The 20,820-nt window shown below is 45.0% G+C and overlaps 1 protein-coding gene across 1 annotated transcript in view; it reads left to right on the top strand.

Moving 5' to 3' along the window:
- The window catches only part of LOC138642036 (probable serine carboxypeptidase CPVL), an 81,270-nt gene that overhangs the window by 17,086 nt on the left and 43,364 nt on the right, over nt 1-20,820 (top strand). Inside the window, exons 5-9 of the mRNA XM_069729929.1 lie at nt 1,007-1,065; nt 2,481-2,560; nt 3,574-3,640; nt 11,689-11,811; nt 12,068-12,199. Of these exons, the coding sequence (XP_069586030.1) occupies nt 1,007-1,065; nt 2,481-2,560; nt 3,574-3,640; nt 11,689-11,811; nt 12,068-12,199 (461 nt within the window). The remainder of the gene's footprint in view (nt 1-1,006; nt 1,066-2,480; nt 2,561-3,573; nt 3,641-11,688; nt 11,812-12,067; nt 12,200-20,820) is intronic.

Here is a 20,820-nt window from a genome sequence, read left to right as displayed (position 1 = left end):
CAGCAGCCAGCATGTGCCCAAGATGTAACTTGCATACATGTGATCGTGTGCCCACTAGATGTGTCTGGAAGGATGCAGATTGCACATGTGGGCACATGACCACCCGCTCCTGGCACCAGAGAATCCTCAGAACACAGTGAACATGTGTGGATTCACAAGTCTGCAGTCAGTGATTGCAGACCCGTAGCCTAAGGCCAGTAGTCTATTGCAGACTAGTCGTTTTGGGTTTATCTTCTCTATTAAACCTTAGAGAATTAGTGATTGGGATTTCACACCCAAATCTATGAATCTGTAGTTCTTTCAAAGTCCAGCAATACATTACATGACCAGTTTAAAAAGAAACCCAGTGTTTGCGCTAATATGCAAATGAGGCAAGAGGACTGATTGATCTGAATCCTCTGACCGGAGAATAGCGCTAGTGACTCTCTACCGCCTGCTTGACGGCTACTCTGCCTGAAGTCACTCTGCATAGAGGCGGTCAGTCAAGGAGGAGGCGGCACACTGCGGGAATAGAGCTGGAGTGACAGAGGCTTCACATCTACCATCGGCATTCAGTATTTGTATTGATATGCAAAGAGGCTTATTTCTCAGTAATGGAGGAACAGACCGGCCATGTAAAGGTATTGTTGGACTTGTCTTTGAAAGAACTACAAGCACACATAGTTTAATGCATGGAATCCTGCTGACAGACTCATTTCAATTTTGGAAGGCTTAGTTAGTTTTAATGCTGGTTACACTGGAATGGCTACACATAGAATCCAGTAATGAACTCTTCTGAAACGGAAGGGGGGGGGGGGAGGTAGAATCTCCAATGCAGACTATAGGGTGGGTGGGGGGTCAGGCCTCCTCTTGCAAATAAATAGCTAAAGAATCTTTTTCCTCCAAGTGGTTATGGGAGGTCACTGCTTCATCTACTGAGGGGGATTTGTAGTGAAACATCTGCTTTGGGGATATTCATGATCACGTTCAGTAATGACCACATGTTCCTTCTCTTTTGTCCTTATAGTGGTTCATCGGGAGTTTGCCTGGACAAACAAATATTCCGTGTTGTATATTGATAACCCTGTAAGTAATTTATTCTATTTAAGGGCATAAATCAATTAATGAACTTTGGCTCTTAAGGGAGCGCTCCGATTTTTATAGAACTATAGATACAAAAGTGACCTAAATATACTCAGCAACATGGTTTATAAAGATGACGGCAGTGGTTGCTATATAGGAGTCTCTTTATGGGCGAACTATGGACACTGTTGGCACTCTCCATCACCTTATGGGCATTAGGACGATAGTCAACACTTCTGTGATGTTTGTCTAAATCATAAATGGCACAGGATAGGGCTTGATGTATTGGAAATTCTGTATAAAAGGTTAAGGCTGTGCACACGTTCAGGATTTCTCGCAGAAAATTCCTAAGAAAAAACTGAAATTTTCTGCAAGAAATCTGCATGCGTTTTTGGTGCATTTTATCCAGACATTTCCCAATGCTATTTGTAGTGGGAAATCCGCAAAAAACGCAAAATTAAAGAACATGCTGCGTTTTTTACCGCAATGCGTTTTTTTCGTGGAAAAAACATAATGTGCACAAAACATGCAGAATTCATTCTAAATGATGGGATGCTTATTGTATGCCTTTTTTTTGCTGTTATAGCGTTTTTATCAGGGAAAAAAACAGCAACGTGTGCACACGGCCTTAAACCCAGATTCATTTTCACAGCTGCAGTACTGACCTGCAGATGCCGGTATTGCTGGTGGTCTTACAGTCCCATCCATTCCAATAGGGGTTTCCCAGCATATAAAGTGGTGGGGTTTCACAAGGATCTGCAATCGCCTTACTGTGGGAGCGGTCTGCCCACTAGGTAGCCCACTGATGAAGAATGGGTGTGGGGGGTGCACAGTGATGGTTTAGCAGGGTCTTTTACTTCTTACCCAACGGACAGCCACTGTAGCTCTGTGCATGGAACGGACTACTTTCCTATAAAGCCGGTGGGCCTAAGGCTATTCTCACATTAGCGTCGGACTTGGCCCATCACAGTGCGTCGGGCCAAGGTTCCGACGCTAGCAGTGAATGCGCTGCACAACGGAGGCAGCGCATGCATTTTTCCGGCACATCTGCTGCCCCATTGGGAGGTGGGTGCGGAGTTCCGGCCGCGCATGCACGGTCGGAAAAAGCAGTCCGTCGGCAGCAAACGTTACATGTAACTTTTTGCTCCCGGCGGTCTGCCACAACACGGCGCAACGGTTGCGCACTGTCAATGCGTCGCTTATGTTAATCTATGGGGCAAAAACGCATCCTGCAAACAACTTTGCAGGATGTGTTTTTTCCCATAAACTACGCATTGCAACATATTGCAGAAAAACGCTAGTGTGAAAGTAGCCTAAACTAAGAAGGCAAACCTAGATTATTCAGTCTGCATTGTATCTTTTTACTCAGTAAAGCGTACTGATACTAACGAATAGTTTGTAACTTATCTTACTTTTAGGTTGGAACTGGTTTTAGCTTCACAAAAGATGACCGGGGTTATGCGGTAAATCAGGATGATGTCGGCAGAGATTTGTACAGGTAACAAAGTTCCACCTCCGGGATTGGATAAAATGCTATTTTAAAGGTTTCCAGCAGATCTGATGTGTGATTTTCTGTTTTGTTTTCGAAGATCTAAAGATTAGTTCCTAAATAGAGGCAATAGCCTTTAATAAAAAAAATAAAATAAAAATACTCCTTGTGGTGGTTGCTCACCTTGCTGCAGAGATGACTGTCAATGTTCTCCTTAAATAAGAATTAATCACGAAGATCATATCCCAATATGTAGTGGGTATATTGGCAAATACCTCCAATTAGAAATTTAGTATAGTTCTCCTGATTTGCTTTCTTTCCTCATGTGCAGGACCTTAAATATCTATAGTTGCGTCTACTCATGAAGTGACTTGGCTAGTTGCTAGTGGTCTTAACCATGGATACCTGTGGTCTTGCAACGCCTGCACATGAGGAAAGACAGCAAATCAGAAGAACTATACTACATTTCTAATTGGAGGTATTTGCTATTACTACATATTGGGATAGGATCTTGAAGATGGGAATACATCTCTAAGGCAAGTTTAGTCCAAGAGCCACTGTTCACTTCTTGTCCAACCCTAGTGTTGCCAACTTGTTCAGTACAACTTCCCAGCTACTTGTTTGCCATCCATATCTGCAGTTCTGGATTACCAGCTCTGGTTTTAATAGCCAAAGGTTGGTGGCGCTGGATTAAAAAGCAAGAGGGTAGGATGGTGCACTAAGCAGTCTGGCAACGACAAAAGTGCATAAGTCTCCTGTGCATGGTTTGGTCATTGTTAATGCTCCCTTAACAAACATGGCTGAGAACAGTCACTAGACAAAATGTATTTCAGGAATAAACTCCTGCCTGAGTACAGCTCGGCACTGATTCTTGCAGGAGCGCTACCCTTAGTTTTAAGCATAGGCTCAGTTTGCGGATTTCACCGTCTGCTATCTTGGACTATTTGTGGAAAATTTATTCTAGTTGAACTAAGGGATGGTCGTCATGTCCACAAACTTGTAATTTTTTTTTTCACTTTTAGTGCACTCACTCAATTTTTCCAGATCTTCCCAGAATATCAGAAAAATGAATTTTATGCCACAGGACAAGTGAGTATTTTGAGAATGAGCCATATAGTGAGTAACGCATCCAGTCTGTAAGCTTGTCTTGCCAATAGGTGGTGCTCTAACAGAAATGAGAAGCTGCCTACCCTGTACAGTAAGCATGTAGACCATTATTGCTGAGGAAATCTGTCTCTTGCTTCAGGCCTTTGAACCAAGAACTGCTGCAGCAATGTTACCCAATATCCTAGTAGTTTTTCTGCTGTAGCAACTTCCCCTTTAAATATGTGCAGATTTAATAGCCCAATTGCCTGAAAAATACTAAGTCCTACAGACAAGGACATCTAATAATTGTTCCTTATAACCAGGACAGAACCTTCATACTGACCTGGTTTTAGATAAAACAATAAATTAAAAAAATAGCAACGTCTACCCCTCCCTTCCCCCCCCCCCCAGTTTCAGTTAATCAGTGAAGGTGTCTTGACCCAGTTTCACCCATCTGCACAAATAAATCTTAAAAGTACATTCTTCAGGAGAGACTAGCCTCTGCCAAATGTGTCTGGCACTGACTTTCTCTTCTCCCTGTGGATCTATGGGATAAGGTTTCTCCTTGTGGAGAGTGGCCTGCCAGTATGAGGCTTGAACACCTTGCATGCTCCTCTGAAAAGTGAACATTGCGTATTTAATTTCCCAGAGAGGAACAGGACTTGAACTCTAGTGCCACCTACTGGAAGTGGCAGTTGTAGGATTGCTGCTTCCAATAGGTGGCACTAGAGTTCACATACTCTTCCTCTCTAAAGAATTTGAACATTTGTTTTCCCCTTGAACACACCCACTTGTCTGTCACACACGGTAGAATCCGTAGGTTGGGGTGGGCAAAAAATACCTGATCAAACATTTAGATTTCGAGTGAGAGGCACTTAACATGGCAAATCTTAAAGCTTATTTGAGGTGATCATTGTCGTCTTCTGACAAAATGCATATTTTCACATTTCATAAGGGCATTAAAATGGGTGAATCACCTTTCCATAAGCTGCCTTAGAAGTGTTTGCCCCTTCTGGAGCTTTAGGCCATGTTCACACGATCCTTTTTTTTCATGCGGAATTGCCGCGATTTTCCCTCTGCGGGTCCGCAGCTGTTTTCCATGCAGGGTACATTACGTTGTACCCTATGGAAAACAGGAACTGCTGTGCCCACAATGCGGAAAATAAAAAAAAAAAAAGCCGCGCTGAATAGCTGCAGGAAAAAAGAAGTACCATGTCACTTCTTTTTTTCGGAGCTGCAGCGGTTCTGCACCCATTGACCTCCATTGTGAGGTCAAACCCGCAGTAAAACCCGCAGATGAAAAAAATATCTGCGGGTTTTATTGCGGTTTGTGGTGCAGAACCGCTGCAGCAGGAAGTGCGGGGAAGTGGGCGGAGTGTGGCTGCCCCCCCGTGCTCCAATCCCACCGCCCCGTGCTCCGATGCCCCCCCAGTGCTCCGATGCCCCCCCCCATGCCCTAATCTCCCCCCGGTGTCCGTCCGGCCGTCTTCTCCCTGGGCGCTGCCATCTTGCAAAATGGCGGGCGCATGCGCAGTGCGCCCGCCGAATCTGCCGGCAGATTCGTTCCAAAGTGCATTTTGATCACTGAGAGATTATATCTCAGTGATCAAAATAAAAAAAAATAGTAAATGACACCCCCCCTTTGTCACCCCCATAGGTAGGGACAATAAAAAAATTAATTTTTTTTTTCCACTAGGGTTAGGGGTAGGGTTAGGGTATTTTCAGCCATTTTAACCCTAAAAAACTTCCTAGAAAACAGACTCTGCATAGAAAACTGCATCAAAAAAAGGATCAAAAAAAGATCAAAAAAAGGATCAAAAAAAGGACCAAAAAAAACCTGCGTTTTCTGCCAAGAGCTGCAGTTTTTTTTAAAAAAGTCCTGAAAAAAAAGGATGGAAATCAGGAACGTGTGAACATACCCTTAATGTTAAAACTTTCTCAGTGGGGGATCCCTCCCTTCCTAAATGTGTATTCCTTACTCAGATCCTCCCCTGGGCTTGGCTCTGGGTTAGTCACTCGAAAAATGTTCATTTAAAAAGGTATTCCCACCTAATGAGCCTGAGACACTGCCAAGTGATGTACTGTTAAGGGTCTCATAGAAATGAATGGAGATGCATGGCACAGAATTAACTAGGACATCACTCCTCCTCACTGAGGTCGTTCAGTATGTAGTAATTGAAATTCAGGACCTCCTATTCCAGTGATCAGTGGGGCCCCTCATCCTGTGAATAGGTGTCCCTATATTGTATCAAGATCTTCTCTTAAAGGGAACCTGTCACCCCCAAAATCAAAGGTGCGCTAAGCCCACCGGCATCACGGGCTTATCTACAGCATTCTGTAATGCTGTAGATAAGCCCCTGATGTATCCTGAAAGATGAGAGGTTATATTTACTCACCCAGGGGCAGTTTGGTCCGATGGGTGCCCTGGGCCTCCCATCTTCTTACAATGACATCCTCTTCTTGTCTTCACGCTCCGACGCAGGCGTACTTTGTCTTCCCTGTTGAGGGCAGAGCAAAGTACTGCTGTGCACAGGCGCCAGGGAAGGTCAGAGGCCTAGCGCCTGCACACTGCAGTACTTTGCTCTGCCCTCAACAGGGCAGACAAAGCACGCCACGGCTCCTGTGAAGGTGTAAAGACAAGAGGACGTCATCGTAAGAAGATGGGAGTTGCGGTCCAGGGCCTCCCATCGGACCAGATCAGAACAGTGACTGCCCCTGGGTGAGTATAATCGAACCTCTTTTTCTCATCTTTAAGGATATGCAGAGTACTGGTCGTTGCAGTAATGACGCTCTGCCACTAAGGATATTGGAAGGAGATATAAAAGGGGAGACAAGGGGCGCAGAGTCAAAATGTAGGTGTATATTCACAGCAAGAGATATATATTGTTGCACTCACCCTTTGGATGTCTTGTATGTACATTCAATTGATCCGTATGATGGATCCACGCCTTATAATATTCCGGTATGCAGCACTATTGCAGGAACTATGCCAGCCGTGATCCAAGGATTGCATGTGAATACAATGGTTAGAGGGGAAACAAAAATTTCCTTTGCGCTTCCAGAAGACAAGTATAGTTTGAAGGTTGAGATAATTTGCTCAGTACCAAATTTATTAGGACACTTTCAGAACAAAACGTGTTTCAGCCCACAACGGCCTTCATCAGGTATTATATGTGCTTTTAAAAATGTTTTAAAAGAAAGTTCTCTTCATAGACTGGTGACTCCTAACACATAGCAGGGTGTGCCTGAATTAATTAAAATTAACACTCCACCCCAAGTGAGTCAGTGTGATCTTAAACCAATCCTGGTGTATCAAATGTTATAATGGTAAAATAAAAAAAATTATATATATGTAAATATACAAGACATTATAAAGTGTAAAGTTACACAGTAAATCCTTTTTGAAAAGTATTTAAAAAAAAACAATTAAATTACATATCGTCTTAGCAAAACTTAAAAGTTAGGAAAAAATAAAAAATTTAAATAAAAATATAAGTTTAATAAATATGCGAAGCACATTATAAACTGCAAAACTACACAGTAAATCCTGTAATCCTTTCCACAAATATTTATAAAACCTTTCAATTACATAACATTTTAGCAGAATTCAGAAGGGAGAAAATATACATACTTATACACACACATACTTCTATCTATCGATCTATCCCTTTTTTTTATCTTTCCTCCATTTTCTTTCTCTCCCTTTTCCCCTTCATCTTTCATTTACCTCTTCTCCCTCTCCCTCCTCCTCCCCTCTCCATTGCAAATCTCTATACATTTTCCACTGTTTCATTGAGGCCATCGGGATATAAGGTTTTCAATCGGAAAATCCAATAGGACTCCTTTCTATTTAATTTCTGGATTCTGTTGATGTCATTCTGTGGTATTTGCTCCACAGGGGTTGCCTTATGTCAAATTTTTTGTGATGTTTGACCAGAAGGTGTCTGGACAGACTGTTTTAAAAAACCTTTTTTGGTGTAATCCCAGATAGATAGTATGCTACTGCTTCGATTCCCCTATTGTGTTCTATGTTGGAATATAGAGCATTCACATCTAGTGTAATAAAGAAATAATCTTTTTCCCAATTTAGGGAACTACATTCCTTTAGAAGTTGCTTAGAATCCAGTAGAAAAGCTCTGCCACTAAGGGGAGTGATATGTCTGATTGCACTAAAGGAGTTCACCTGACCAGGTATCACAAGCACACATTGCACTTCACACTCTGGCCACTAGGGGAGCAAAAGGCAATATGTATTAGGCTACTCCTCACACTGGTAAAACTAGGGGTCGGATAGGAAGTTGGGGAGAACGCAGCCTGGGAGAGCTCCAGGGAGGACCTGTCAGGGGTGGGTTACTGACAAAGGCCTAGCAGAAAGAATAGAAAGCGACAGAACCGTGCCTGCACTACCTTGCGGCAGTATCCTAAGAAAGGACACGAAGAGAAGGATATCGTGGAACAGTGAGAAACGAGATCAAAGCACAAAGGAGCCAGTAGGAGTCGTGCCCCGAGAACGGTAACATCCTACTGAGGCGCGTAGCCGGTGACTGGGACACCGAGGAAGTAACTGACTCAATGCGTTACTTCAAATACCACAGGACAGTTGATTATAGGTTGGCTGTCTACCATACATCACCTAAGCAGACATAGGGGGCAAGCGTGGAGAGGGGGCGTCTCTAGGGTCCCAGAATAGCTCTGAGCTTTCCCATCAAATGGGTGCGTCCTATCAAGATAGACTTGGGGGACGGAGAGAGAGAACACGAGAACAGAAGTTGTGAGGACTATCCCGAATTCTCAGCAGGGAAGAACTACAACACACAGGCGCTAGTGGTAGACACTGATTTCCACCTGCAAAGGGAACTCTGGATGTGCCTTCGGACCAGCCGGACTCAGCCAGCCCGGTTAGCAGTGCTCTGGATTGCGGATCCCGAAGTCTTCAGTAAAAGGTAAAGAGACTGCAATCCTGTGTCCTCGTTAATAACTGCGCGTCACACCTGGGGATATACTTCACCTGTGGGAAGGAATACCATCTAGCTGCCATAACACCACCCCAGTTGGCCCCGAGCAGCATCTGTCATTCTGATCGAATACCACAGGTGGCGTCACGAAACCTTGGCCGACTTTCATCACCCCTTTTATTGGATGCCCCTTAGCAGGGTCACAGACCAGGTCCAGCCACCGTGACAACCCCAGAACTGAGACAGAGAGGACCGGTACAGAGTAACCCACGGCCCTGTGTCTGGGGGCGCTCCAACTTGGCGTCACGAACAGGATGTACTTAAGCCTGAAGAATCAGGTCATGTGTGCCTTGGAACTGTGACTTATTGCAAAGACTGTGTATTGCTATTTGCCACCATGATTCCTGCCATAACTGCCGCCATTAGTGCCGAGAAGGGTGTGGAGTTATGGGCGTGAACAAACTGAGAAGCGTGAAAATTTATGGCCACCCAGTCTAAATATTTCTCTACCTTGAGGACGTGTCCGTCAGCAGCCGAGATCCGCCTCCTGATTCTCAATGGCGGGCAGAGACAAAGAAAACGAAACCGCCCACGGAGGAGAGAGCGGGAAAAGGACGAGGGAGAAGTGAGCCACGTGGGAGATGCCATGCCCAGCCGACCGGGATCGGAGCGTGGGGTCGGAGCAGAGTACTCCCCCCCCCCCCCCCCCCCCATCAGCTACCCAGAGAGATACCGCGGCCAAGCATCACCTGTGAGCCCCGACTTCCTGCAGGCTGGAGTGGATGAGCTCAGCGATCAACTCCGGCAGACGCAGCTGAGCACTGAGGCCGGGTGGAAGGAGACAGTCACCGGGGGCCTCACCAGATGTGTCGGCAGCCTCGTCTGGTCTGGAGCAAGAAAGTTCCAGCGCTCCGAAGCCAGAAAGCAAGGCCCTGCCAGGAAGCAGGATATTGCAAACGGAGATGACAACGCCACAGCGCAAGGCCCCGCAGTCGGCGTTACAGATCCCAGCAGAGATGGGAGTCGGCTGACCCCGGGACACCGTGGTGGCAGGTAAGGATGCCGACCCTGCCCCAGTGACAGAAGACCTACTGGAAGGCCCCGTAGCAGCGCCACCTGCTGCCATGACTAAGACTAACTCTGAACTGACAAATCCTAATACTACAACCACAGTGGGCATTATTGCCGATACTGAACCTACTACCAAAATTGACATTCGAACCCAGATTATACCTGAAAAACCGATTAGTGACATTGATACCGCATCGGATGAGAAATCGAACACGGATCTTCCCAGGCCAGGAAGTGTTCGCTACCAACTGATGCCTTGCAACCTACCGTCGCGAGAATAAACCTCGAAACCCCAACAAATGTAAATAGTTAACTGTTTGGTTCCTGCTCTTTTGCTGCCTAAACCCGTTTAGGGTTCTCTTAAAGGGATCCCTTTGTTGACCCGGGATCTCTATTTCGAGTTTTGCTATTTTTCTACTAAAGACTGCTGAATCATGGACGGTGAATGATTCACAAACTGTTGTAAATAGTTTGCACCTTCTTAAAGGTGCTCTCTACTGGTTTTGCAAGGAAGGAAGACTTTGCAAAGAAACTATTGCAGATGACTACGTGGAAGTTTCTTGAGTCTTGCAGTTCCTTAGTGACTTGTTGATTGTTTGCACTACCTCAGAGAAGACTGATTTCCCCTCCTAAAGGGAATGTTTGTTGCCTTTTGATAATGATGCCTTAAGTAGTATGATAGTGATGTTTGCATAGTAGATGCCATGTAGCTAGAAGAGCTAGAAAGTGAACCTGTAGGGGTTAGTGAGTCTGAGAACCATAGAGAGATGGTTGCTGTGGACCAAGAGAGGCAGTAGGCCCGGACGAATAACCAGGCAGTCCTACATCTGTGTGAAGTTAGAAGAAATAAAGAAAATGTTAGATTTGTACTGTAATGTTTTATAGTAAGCCTTTAGTGGGTTCAGCGTATACGCCCTTAAAGGAGAAGTTAAATTATTGTTCAAAGATTTGCACTTAGTTTCTATTACCCAGCCGGTTATTCTACTATTTATAGTCAGTAGAATAGAATGTTATTTAAAAAATTTAAACATGTTTCTGTTTGTAACGTTTAAGTGACCTCGCCTCCCATAAAGGGAAGTATTGTAATGTTTACATTGTTCAAAGCATTCCCAAAATTTTGCATGTCTTTTTCTAATATCTATTCTTTTCCCAGTCTGGGAGTACTAGATTTAACCGGGGGGGAGGGAAGTGCAGCGCCCCAGAGTCCTGGTCGTTGCAGTAATGTCGCTCTGCCACTAAAAGGAGTGATGTTGTGTCTGATTGCACTAAAGTAGTTCACCTGACCAGGTATCGGTCACACATTACACTTCACATTCCGGCCACCAGGGGGAGCAAAAGGCACTATGTATTAGGCCACTCCTCACACTAGTAAAACTAGGGGTTGGATAGGAAGTTGGGGAGAACGCAGCCTGGGAGAGCTCCAGGGAGGACCTGTAAGGGGTGGGTTCCTGACAGGGGCCTAGCAAAAAGAATAGAAAGGGACAGAACCGCGCCTGCACTACCTTGCAGCGGTATCCTAAGAAAGGACATTAAGAGAAGGATATTGTGGAACAGTGAGAAACGAGATCAAAGCACAAAGGAGAGCCAGTAGGAGTCGTGCGCCGAGAACGGCAACATCCTACTGTAATGTCTTTAGTTGGGTTTACATTACCTGATTTGGCAGTGTTTAACAATCTACACTTAACCATGTGCACTGAACAATTGCAATAGATCGCTCAGTGTCTATAGGCTGCCATTGTGCTAATCAGTGGGTGAATAAACTGACTATTCTGCAAAACCTAAGGTTTTGCACATGATGCTGAGGGCAAGAACAGATTTCTGAAATCTGACCTAGCTGGTACTGCAAAACACCACTAAAATTGGCATTAAATGCACCAAAACATAGGAAAAATCCACTTCAAACACACTGCACATACCATAATGCTGTCTGCACAAATGTTGGTATTGTGAACATGTGGGCATCATCCTCAGTGTTGTACGCAGTCATTGGCCTATATTCTCATGGCTTATTTGTCTTTTTTCCAGTCCTACGCTGGGAAGTATGTTCCTGCTATCGGTTATTATATCCACACTCTCAATCCAACTGCTAAGGTTAAAATCAACTTCAAGGGGATAGCCATTGGAGATGGGCTCTGTGATCCTGAAGTGGTAGGACATTTTAATTCCATTTTCTTTCTTGTGATCTACTAAAAGGGGTGGAATTCTTTTCTTCCCTTGCACACTGTTTTCATAAAGTATGCTCGTCCCCTTAAGACTTCTGATCTGAAACACTTGTTAACGATGCATTACAAAGTTTAGGTCGAAAAGGATTTAATGTTTCTTATTGCTTTAGCTGATTAGGATTACACACAAACCACACGGCGAGGGCAATCCATTATTCTAATGACTATTGTGTGTTTACCAGATGTTTGCTGGCTACGCGGACTTCATGTTCCAAACTGGCCTCGTGGACGAAAACCAGAAGGCCTATGTCCAACAGCAGTGTGACCTAGTGATACAGTATATCCAGCAGCAGAAGTGGATTGATTCTTTTGACGTATGTATTGGCGATGTACAAATTAATCTTGAATCAAGTGAACTTTTTACGTTTCAGTCTTGTCAGCAATTTCAAGGTAAACGTAGAAATAGATTTTATTCTGACTCCCATGACAGCACCACGAGAGAGGGGATCTGCCCTTCAGGAACAAAAAACCTACAGATACAAAAGGGCAGCACCTCTCCCACGTATCAGTTGGCTTCCTGTTCCTATAGGGACTGGATCCTACAGAAGAATGGATTCCAGGCCGGCCGACTCAGGTAGCGAGGGGGTCTCCTACCTCAGCCGGTGCAGAGTTCCTGAAGGCGTCACGGTGGTCCTGGCAGGGCTGCACGGCGGTGATGCTCACAGCAGGGAGCGGTGGCCAGCAGTCTTTTCCATCTCCAACCTGGCGTGAGGTGAGTATGTTCCCCCTCATTGTTTTCCCTGGGGTGTATGGTGGTGCTGGAGGCTGACTGTTCCTGTGGGGAAGCCGTCCGGGGAACCGCTGGCTGGCCAGGCGTCCCGTGCAGCTCTCGGCGCCGACAGGAAGCGCTGGGGGCTGCGGTGACATCTAGGGGCAGAGCCGGCGTGTTTCCGGGTCAGGGGCCGCCACACATGGCGGCGCCCACCGGTAATTGCACGCTGAGCAAAGCGCGGGCTTTCCAGCCTGTCACCTGCACCTGGGTGCAGACAGTGAATCAGGGGGCAGTGCTGTGCAATTCTGCTGAACAGAAGGGGATTTAAGCAGGCTCCAGACCCGGACCCTTGCTTCTGGCCTCAAGGTGAGGATGGAGTGACTATGAGCAGCAGGCCCAGCTGCCGGAGGAGATTCGTCAGAAGCTTAAAGCTAAGGACCGTATTAGGAGAAGTGACTGTTCCGGTTGTAAAAGCTCCTTCAAACAAGGATTGGATGCATCATCCAGAATGGACCCCCCTCGTATTCCGGTATCTTTGTTTTCTGCAGCCACTGGTAAGTGATCTGAGAAAGTTCACTCAGTGACGCAGTCCCCCTTATATTTGTTGTTTTGGGGGGAAGAAGTGCATCGGTAAGGCTAAACACAAGGAATGTGCCCTCTGTGGAGTCCCCTTAACAGATTCATGCTCAAAAAAACTGTGCCCCTTGTATCCAGCAGACTGTGAGGTCTTGGAGGGGAAGGGGTGGAGTGGCACTAGGTCTAGAAAGACTATATTGCCTTACTATACTCCCTCAGGTAGCAGAAGAATCTACTAATATGGTGGCAAGCCTGAAGGAGATGATCAGGGCAGAAGTTAAGCAGTCTCGAAGTCCCTGTCTCAAGCAGGAACCTCAAAATCCAAGGGCCCCCTGGTCTCTGATTCTTCAGGGGATGAAGGCTCCTACAATTCGGCCTCCTCATCGGGAGAAGATTCTGGCCGCTTTTGTTGACCCCTTGATAGGATTGACAAGTTAGTCAAGTCAGTCAGGGGGAAGAGATCATGTTCAGTGGACTGGAACAGAAGAAACGTAGTTTTTTTTCCATTGAATGAAAAGATTCAGGAACTTATTTATAGGGAATGGAAGAAACCTGAGAGGAAAGGTTCCCTGCCACCAGCTTTAAAGCGTAGATACCCCTTTGACGACCCAGCAGTCAGCACTTGGGACAAGGCCCCTAAGCTAGATGTGGCAGTGGCAAAAGTTTCAAAACGAGCCTTGCTGCCCTTTGAGGATATGGGGTCTCTTAAGGAAGGAGTCTGCCTTTCTGTCAAGTGAAATGGCAGCTGGCTTCTTAAGGCCAGCAGTAGCATCAATATGTATGGCCAGATCAAAGATGGTCTGGCTGGACCAATTAGAATCCCAATTAAAGGAAGGGGCTTCTAGAGACACTATAGTGCTCTGCCAGTGATCCAGGAGGCCGCTGCCTTATCAGATGCTTCTCTCAACTCAATTAAGATGGCGGCTAGGGCGGTGGGTCTCTCTAATGCTGCTAGGAGAGCCCTGTGGTTGAAATGCTGGTCGGGACATTCAGGCAAGATCAAAACTCTGTGCCATTCCATGAAAAGGAGTATTTATTTGGTCCGGCATTGGATGAATTGCTAGAGAATGCTGGGGACGATAAGAAGTTCCCTAATTTATCCATATCCTACCGTCGTCCCTTCAACAAGAAAATATTTGGTCAGGGAAGAAAACGTACATTTTCACCCTTTAGAGACCGAGGGGGAGAAAGGCATAGAGGTACAGGATTTATGTTCCATCATTCCTTGAGGGAAAGGAAGAAGCCAGACCAATGACTAGCAATGCCGTAGGGGGGAGGTTGTTGGCCTTTTCTGCAGCATGGTCAGAAATTACAAATAGTGACTGGGTGTGATGTGTTATCTCAGGGACTCAAACTTGAGTTTAATCGTAACCCAGGAGAACTTTAAACTTACTCACTTGTGCTTTTCTCCCCTTGAACAATTGGCGTTTGAATCGGAAGTCACGGCTGTCTAAAAAAAAAAAAAAATGTTCTGATAGAAATTCCAGAGTCTGAAAGAGGGAGATGATTTTACTCTCCTGTTATCCAGAAACCCGATAAAACCTTTAGGACCATCATAAACCTTAAGTCCTTTAATAGATTCCATTTTAAAGGTATGTTTGACCAGAAAACTATTAGTTCAATAAAAATGCTGTTTAGACTATTTCATGGTAGTAGTGGATAAAAGACTCATAATCATGTACCCATCCATGCGGATTCCCAACAATTCTTAAGGGTGGTGCTTTTTATGGGGGGAGTAGTTCGCCACTTTCAATATACGGCGCTTCCCTTTGGGTTGTCAGCTGCCCCCAGAGTACTTACAAAAATAGTTGCTGAGGTTATGACACATTTACTGGAATCCAATATTCTCATTGTCCCATAGTTAGGCTACGTTCACATTAGCGTTGCGCCGCCCTGCGTCGGTGACGCAACGCGCAACGCATGTTAAAACGCGCGCAAAAACGCGCGCGTTTTGCGACGCGTGCGTCGTTTTTGACGAAAATCGGACGCACAGAAAATGCAACTTGTTGCATTTTCTTGCGTCCGACGCTAGCGTCGGAAATGACGCACGTGGCGAAAAACGCCACCCAAAAAACGCACGCGTCCCCTATGTTAAACATAGGGGCGCGTCGCCGCTGCGTCGCCGACGCAACAGCGGCGCAACGCTAATGTGAACGTAGCCTTAGATTATTTTCTCATAGGCAATGATCCGCTCAATTCCCCACTATCACAATTGGAGGTGGCTGGGAGGAAGCTAGATCATTAAGGCTGGAACAGCCCCAGTTCAGAGGTTTGGGTCTGCTGTTGGATTAAGCTACCCAGCAGTGCGGTCTTCCCCCTGATAAGTCAGTTCAGATTCAGCATCAGGTGTTAAAAGCAATTAATAAACCCACCATGACCCTTAGACAGGCCATGTCCCTCTTGGGGTTCCTGACATCATGTATTCCGGCTGTCAAGTGGGCTTAGCTTCATATTAGACCCCTTCAAAAAGGTTTTGATTGATAGGGCCTTGGTAGGGTCCTTACATGGGAAGATAACATTGAACCCATTAACCCTTAGAATGGTGGCTAGACAGGGATAAATTAGCTGCAGGTGTTCTTTAGGTAACAGATATAACTTGCGTGATAACCACAGATGCTAACCCCTTGGGGTGGGGGGGCCGACATGGGTGACATTGTGGTTCAGGGACAGTGGGACTCCCTCACAATGGCTTCATCCAACCAGAGGGAGTTGATGGCTGAGTTATCGGTTAAAAAACTCCTCATATATCTACAGGGTCACCATGTCCGGATCCTTCCAGACAGCAGAGACACATTTTCAATCTCTAACTGCGCTCCACATCAGAGGAAAAGAAAATGTAAAGGCAGACTTTCTCAGCCGCAATACCCTAGGCAAGGAGAATGGTCTTTAAACTGGGACATCTTCAATCTGATTGTCCGCAAATGGGTCAACCAGAGGTGGACCTCTTTGCCACCAAACGCAACAGAAAAGTAAGAAAATGTTCCTTGAATCCCAGGGAGAATCCTCTGGCTGTAGACGCCTTCCTGATAACATTGGATTTTCATTTGGCCTACGCTTTCCCACCATTGAACCTGCTGCCTCTAGTGGTGAGGAAAATCGGGGAGGATGGGGCAAAAGTTATACTGATTGCCCCATTCTGGCCAGGAGGACCTGGTTCGTATGGCTCAGGACAATGTTGGTAGACTATCCCTGGGTACTTCTAGACATCCCAAACTTGCTCTACCAAGGTCTGATCAGCCATCCACAAGTTAAGGGACTCCACTTAACAGCATTGAGTTTGAGCGGTCGTTGTTAAGACGGAGGCTTCTCCCTGAATTTAGTAGATGCCCTTCTTAAGAGTAGGAAACAGATCACAACTATGATCGACTCTAGAACTTGGAAGTTCCTGTCCATATCAGACTTCTCGTAAAAGATGGCATGCAGATCTTAGAATTTCTGCAGAAGGGATTGGAAATCTTTCCACGAGTACACTAAAAGAACAGGTCTCAGCCCTGGGAGCCCTGTTCTCTTGTAATATTGCCAACAATTATTGGGTTTCGAGGTTTATTAAGGCTGTTGGCAGATCTAGACCCATACATAAGAATATGACTGTTCCGTGGGATCTTAATCTAGTCCTTTCATCTTTGACAAAAGAACCCTTCGAACTCCTACAATCAGCCTCAATAAAGATGCTATCCCTTAAAACAGCTTTCCTGGTAGCGATAACATCTGCACATAGAGTAGGAGACATCCAGGCAGTTTCCAGGCTTCCCCCTTATACTGAATTCTTGCAGGATAGGGTGGTCCTCAGGCCGGACCCAGCTTACTTGCCAAAAGTAGCACCCCATTTCCACAGGTCTCAGGAAATGGTTCTACCATTTCTCCCTACTCCTTCTAACTCTAAAGAGGAACTCCATACATTAGATGTCAGAAGATGTATTCTGCAATATGTCACTGATACTTTCAAGGTACGAGGAAAGGGTTTAGAGTATCAAGGTGCACACTAGCTAGATGGATTAGGGAGGCTATCTCTCTGGCTTATACAGCAGGTGGGGGTCCGGCTCCACAGAATCTGAGGGCGCATTCCACCCAGGCCATGGCATCATCCTGGACAGAAAGATCTGGAGTATCAATTGAACAAATATGTAAGGTGGCCACCTGGTCATCCCCTTCCACCTTTTTTTTTAAAACACTATCGGTTGGACTTGGGTTGCTCCTCAGATCTCACCTTCGGGTTAAGGGTGCTGCAGGCTATAGTCCCTTCCTAAGGTAGCTTACATCTCTGTAAATCTCTTGTGGTGCTGTCATAGGACTCTGAATAATGCATTAAGCTACTTACCGGTAGCAGTGTTTTTTTTGGAGGCCCATGACGGCACCCTTAGTTCCCTCCCTTTTCATGTGGGGCTTGCACTTCCTTAAGTAAATATAAAGCGTTTCTTCACGTGTGATATCTGGCTTGCAGATTATATAAGATTTTGTGTGTATTATATTTGTGCTTCTAACCACGGTAGTCCTCTCGGGCTCTGAAATACAACTGATACGTGGGAGAGGTGCCGCCCTTTTGTATCTGTAGGTTTCCTGTTCCTGAAGGGGAGATCCCCTCTCTCGTGGTGCTGTCATGGGCCTCTGAAAAAACACTGCTACCGGTAAGTAGCTTAATGCTTTCTCCATGGAGCCTGATTTAAGTGTTTTAGATTTGAGGTTAGATTTCTTTATTATGCACTTAAATTGCTCTACTTCTAATGTCTTGCATTAACTCAGGAAAATTTAGTTGAAAGTAAATTGGTTTCGGTGGTTACAGATAAAACAACCTGAGCATATAGTTGTGGCCAAAAGTATTGACACCCCTGCAATTATGTCAGATAATACTCAGTTTCTTCCTGAAAATGATTGCAAACACAAATTCTTTGGTATTATCTTCACTTAATTTGTCTTAAATGAAAAAACACAAGAGAATGAAGCAAAAAGCAAAACATTGATCATTTCACACAACTCCAAAAATGGGCCAGACAAAAGTATTGGTACCCTCAGCCTAATACTTGGTTGCACAACCTTTAGCCAAAATAACTGCGACCAACCACTTCCGGTAACCATCAATGAGTTTCTTACAATGCTCTGCTGGAATTTTAGACCATTCTTCTTTGGCAAACTGCTCCAGGTCCCTGATATTTGAAGGGTGCCTTCTCCAAACTACCATTTTTAGATCTCTCCACAGGTGTTCTATGGGATTCAGGTCTGGACTCATTGCTGGCCACCTTAGAAGTCTCCAGTGCTTTCTCTCAAACCATTTTCTAGTGCTTTTTGAAGTGTTTTGGGTCATTGTCCTGCTGGAAGACCCATGACCTCTGAGGGAGACCCAGCTTTCTCACACTGGGCCCTACATTATGCTGCAAAATTTGTTGGTAGTCTTCAGACTTCATAATGCCATGCACAGTCAAGCAGTCCCGTGCCAGAGGAAGCAAAGCAACCTCAAAACATCAGGGAACCTCCGCCATGTTTGACTGTAGGGACCGTGTTCTTTTCTTTGAATGCATTTTTTTTTCTCCTGTAAAATCTGTTCATGCCTTTGCCCAAAAAGCTCTACTTTTGTCTCATCTGACCAGAGAACATTCTTCCAAAACATTTTAGGGTTTTTCAGGTAAGTTTTGGCAAACTCCAGCCTGGCTTTATGTCTCGGGGTAAGAAGTGGGGTCTTCCTGGGTCTCCTACCATACAGTCCCTTTTCATTCAGATGCCGACGAATAGTACGGGTTGACACTTGTACCTTCGGACTGCAGGGCAGCTTGAACTTGTTTGGATGTAAGTTGAGGTTCTTTATCCAACATCCGCACAATCTTGCATTGATATCTCTTGTCAATTTTTCTTTTCCGTCCACATCTAGAGAGGTTGGCCACAGTGCAATGGGCTTTAAACTTCTTCTTGATGACACTGCGCACGGTAGACATAGGAACATTCAGGTCTTTGGAGATGGACTTGTAGCCTTGAGATTGCTCATGCTTCCTCACAATTTGGTTTCTCAGTCCTCAGACAGTTCTTTGAGCATGGAGAAAAAAAGACCAATGTGGTACACACAAGGGCCCAGGACAGCGGTTGAGTCAACTTTAATCCATGTCAACTGGCTGCAAGTGTGACTTAGTTATTGCCAACACCTGTTGGGTGCCACAGGTAAGTTACAGGTGCTGTTAATTACACAAATTAGAGAAGCATCATGATTTTTCAAACGGTGCCAATACTTTTGTCCACTAACTTTTTTGTTTGGTGTGGAATTATATCCAATTTGGCTTTAGGAGAATTCTTTTTTCATTTAAGACGAATTAAATGAAGATGACAAAGAATTTGTGTTTGCAATCATTTTCAGGAAGAAACTGAGTATTATCTGACAGAATTGCAGGGGTGTCAATACTTTTGGCCACAACTGTAAATGCCTTAGACGTTGCCTTACTTGGCTTTGACCCAAGCTTGGTCCATGACATTGCATTCTCATCTCAGTAATTGGCTGAATACAGACTTTACCCAGAAACTGAGAATAAAGATCATTCCTTGAAGAGCAAGAGGCAGATTTCTCAGATATTTTAATTTTCATGTGTGCAAATTTATGGAATAAAAATAAAACTAGGTTACGCTTTAAGGTTAATACACCTAAAGATCCCCATATATCGGTTTCATTGTTTTATGCTTTTTCTTCCTGTGCTGTCATAGCGATCGCTTTATATTCAGAATACTCTGCTCCCTTAGGACTACACTTCCCATCATTTCTTGTGCTGGGCTGTAAGCCACCAGTGAGCACAGACCTGTAACCCTGTAACTCCACCTAAACCCTTCCTACTCCTCTTCCAGAATCACACCGCCCCTGCACCATCTCCTGGTGTGTACAATGCTTATCTATGGCAGTTAGTTCACGTGACACGTGTACAGTAGTGGCTGACCCCTTTAACCAGTGTCTGCCATGGGGCAGGAGTATCTGGAGGCTGCTTTCCACAGTTTGCCAGTAGGGTGTCATGCCTGCTGCCCATCTTCACTAGCCAGGGGTCCTAATGCCTGTAAGTTTCCAATGCCTGTGCAAGCTGTTTATTCTCTTTATAAATGTGTATTGCTATGCATGAGACTTCCCCTGTACTCCGGCAAAAGGCTGGTATTTAATCAGGGGGCAGATGCCATGTAGAAACATCTCCAAGGAGAGACTCTGCTCTTCACTAGCCCAGGATCTCCTGCAGTGTGAAATATGATGTTGTCAGCAGAGCAGACTGTCAACTATTTGTTCTGTGCATTGGAATAGTGTAGGGTTTCCTGCAGTCCAATGTAAAACCAAAGTTGAAAACTCCATGATGCATGTGTAACTGTCTTTAAAAAAAAGTTTATACAAACTTACTGCTGACACTGAGCTCTGCTACACTGACAGCATGCAATATTTATGCACAACCACAAATACTGTAAAACTCAGTGTGCGCAGATGGGACATAGTAGAGTTTGCTGCACTTCTAACAAATGAACATCGATTTTTACAATGTCTTCTCCTTGTACTGTAAGGCGATGTGCACACGTTCAGGTTTTTCTGCTTTTTTTTTTTCGCAATAGGATGCATATGTATGCATTTTTATCATTTAGAAAGCATTCTGCAATTTTTGTTCACATGATGCGTTTTTTGCAAAAAAAAACTCATTGTGGTAA

Source organism: Ranitomeya imitator, chromosome 6 (genome assembly GCF_032444005.1).
Source record: "Ranitomeya imitator isolate aRanImi1 chromosome 6, aRanImi1.pri, whole genome shotgun sequence".
Classification (NCBI taxonomy): Eukaryota; Metazoa; Chordata; class Amphibia; order Anura; family Dendrobatidae; genus Ranitomeya; species Ranitomeya imitator.
This window is presented reverse-complemented; position numbering and strand designations above follow the sequence as displayed.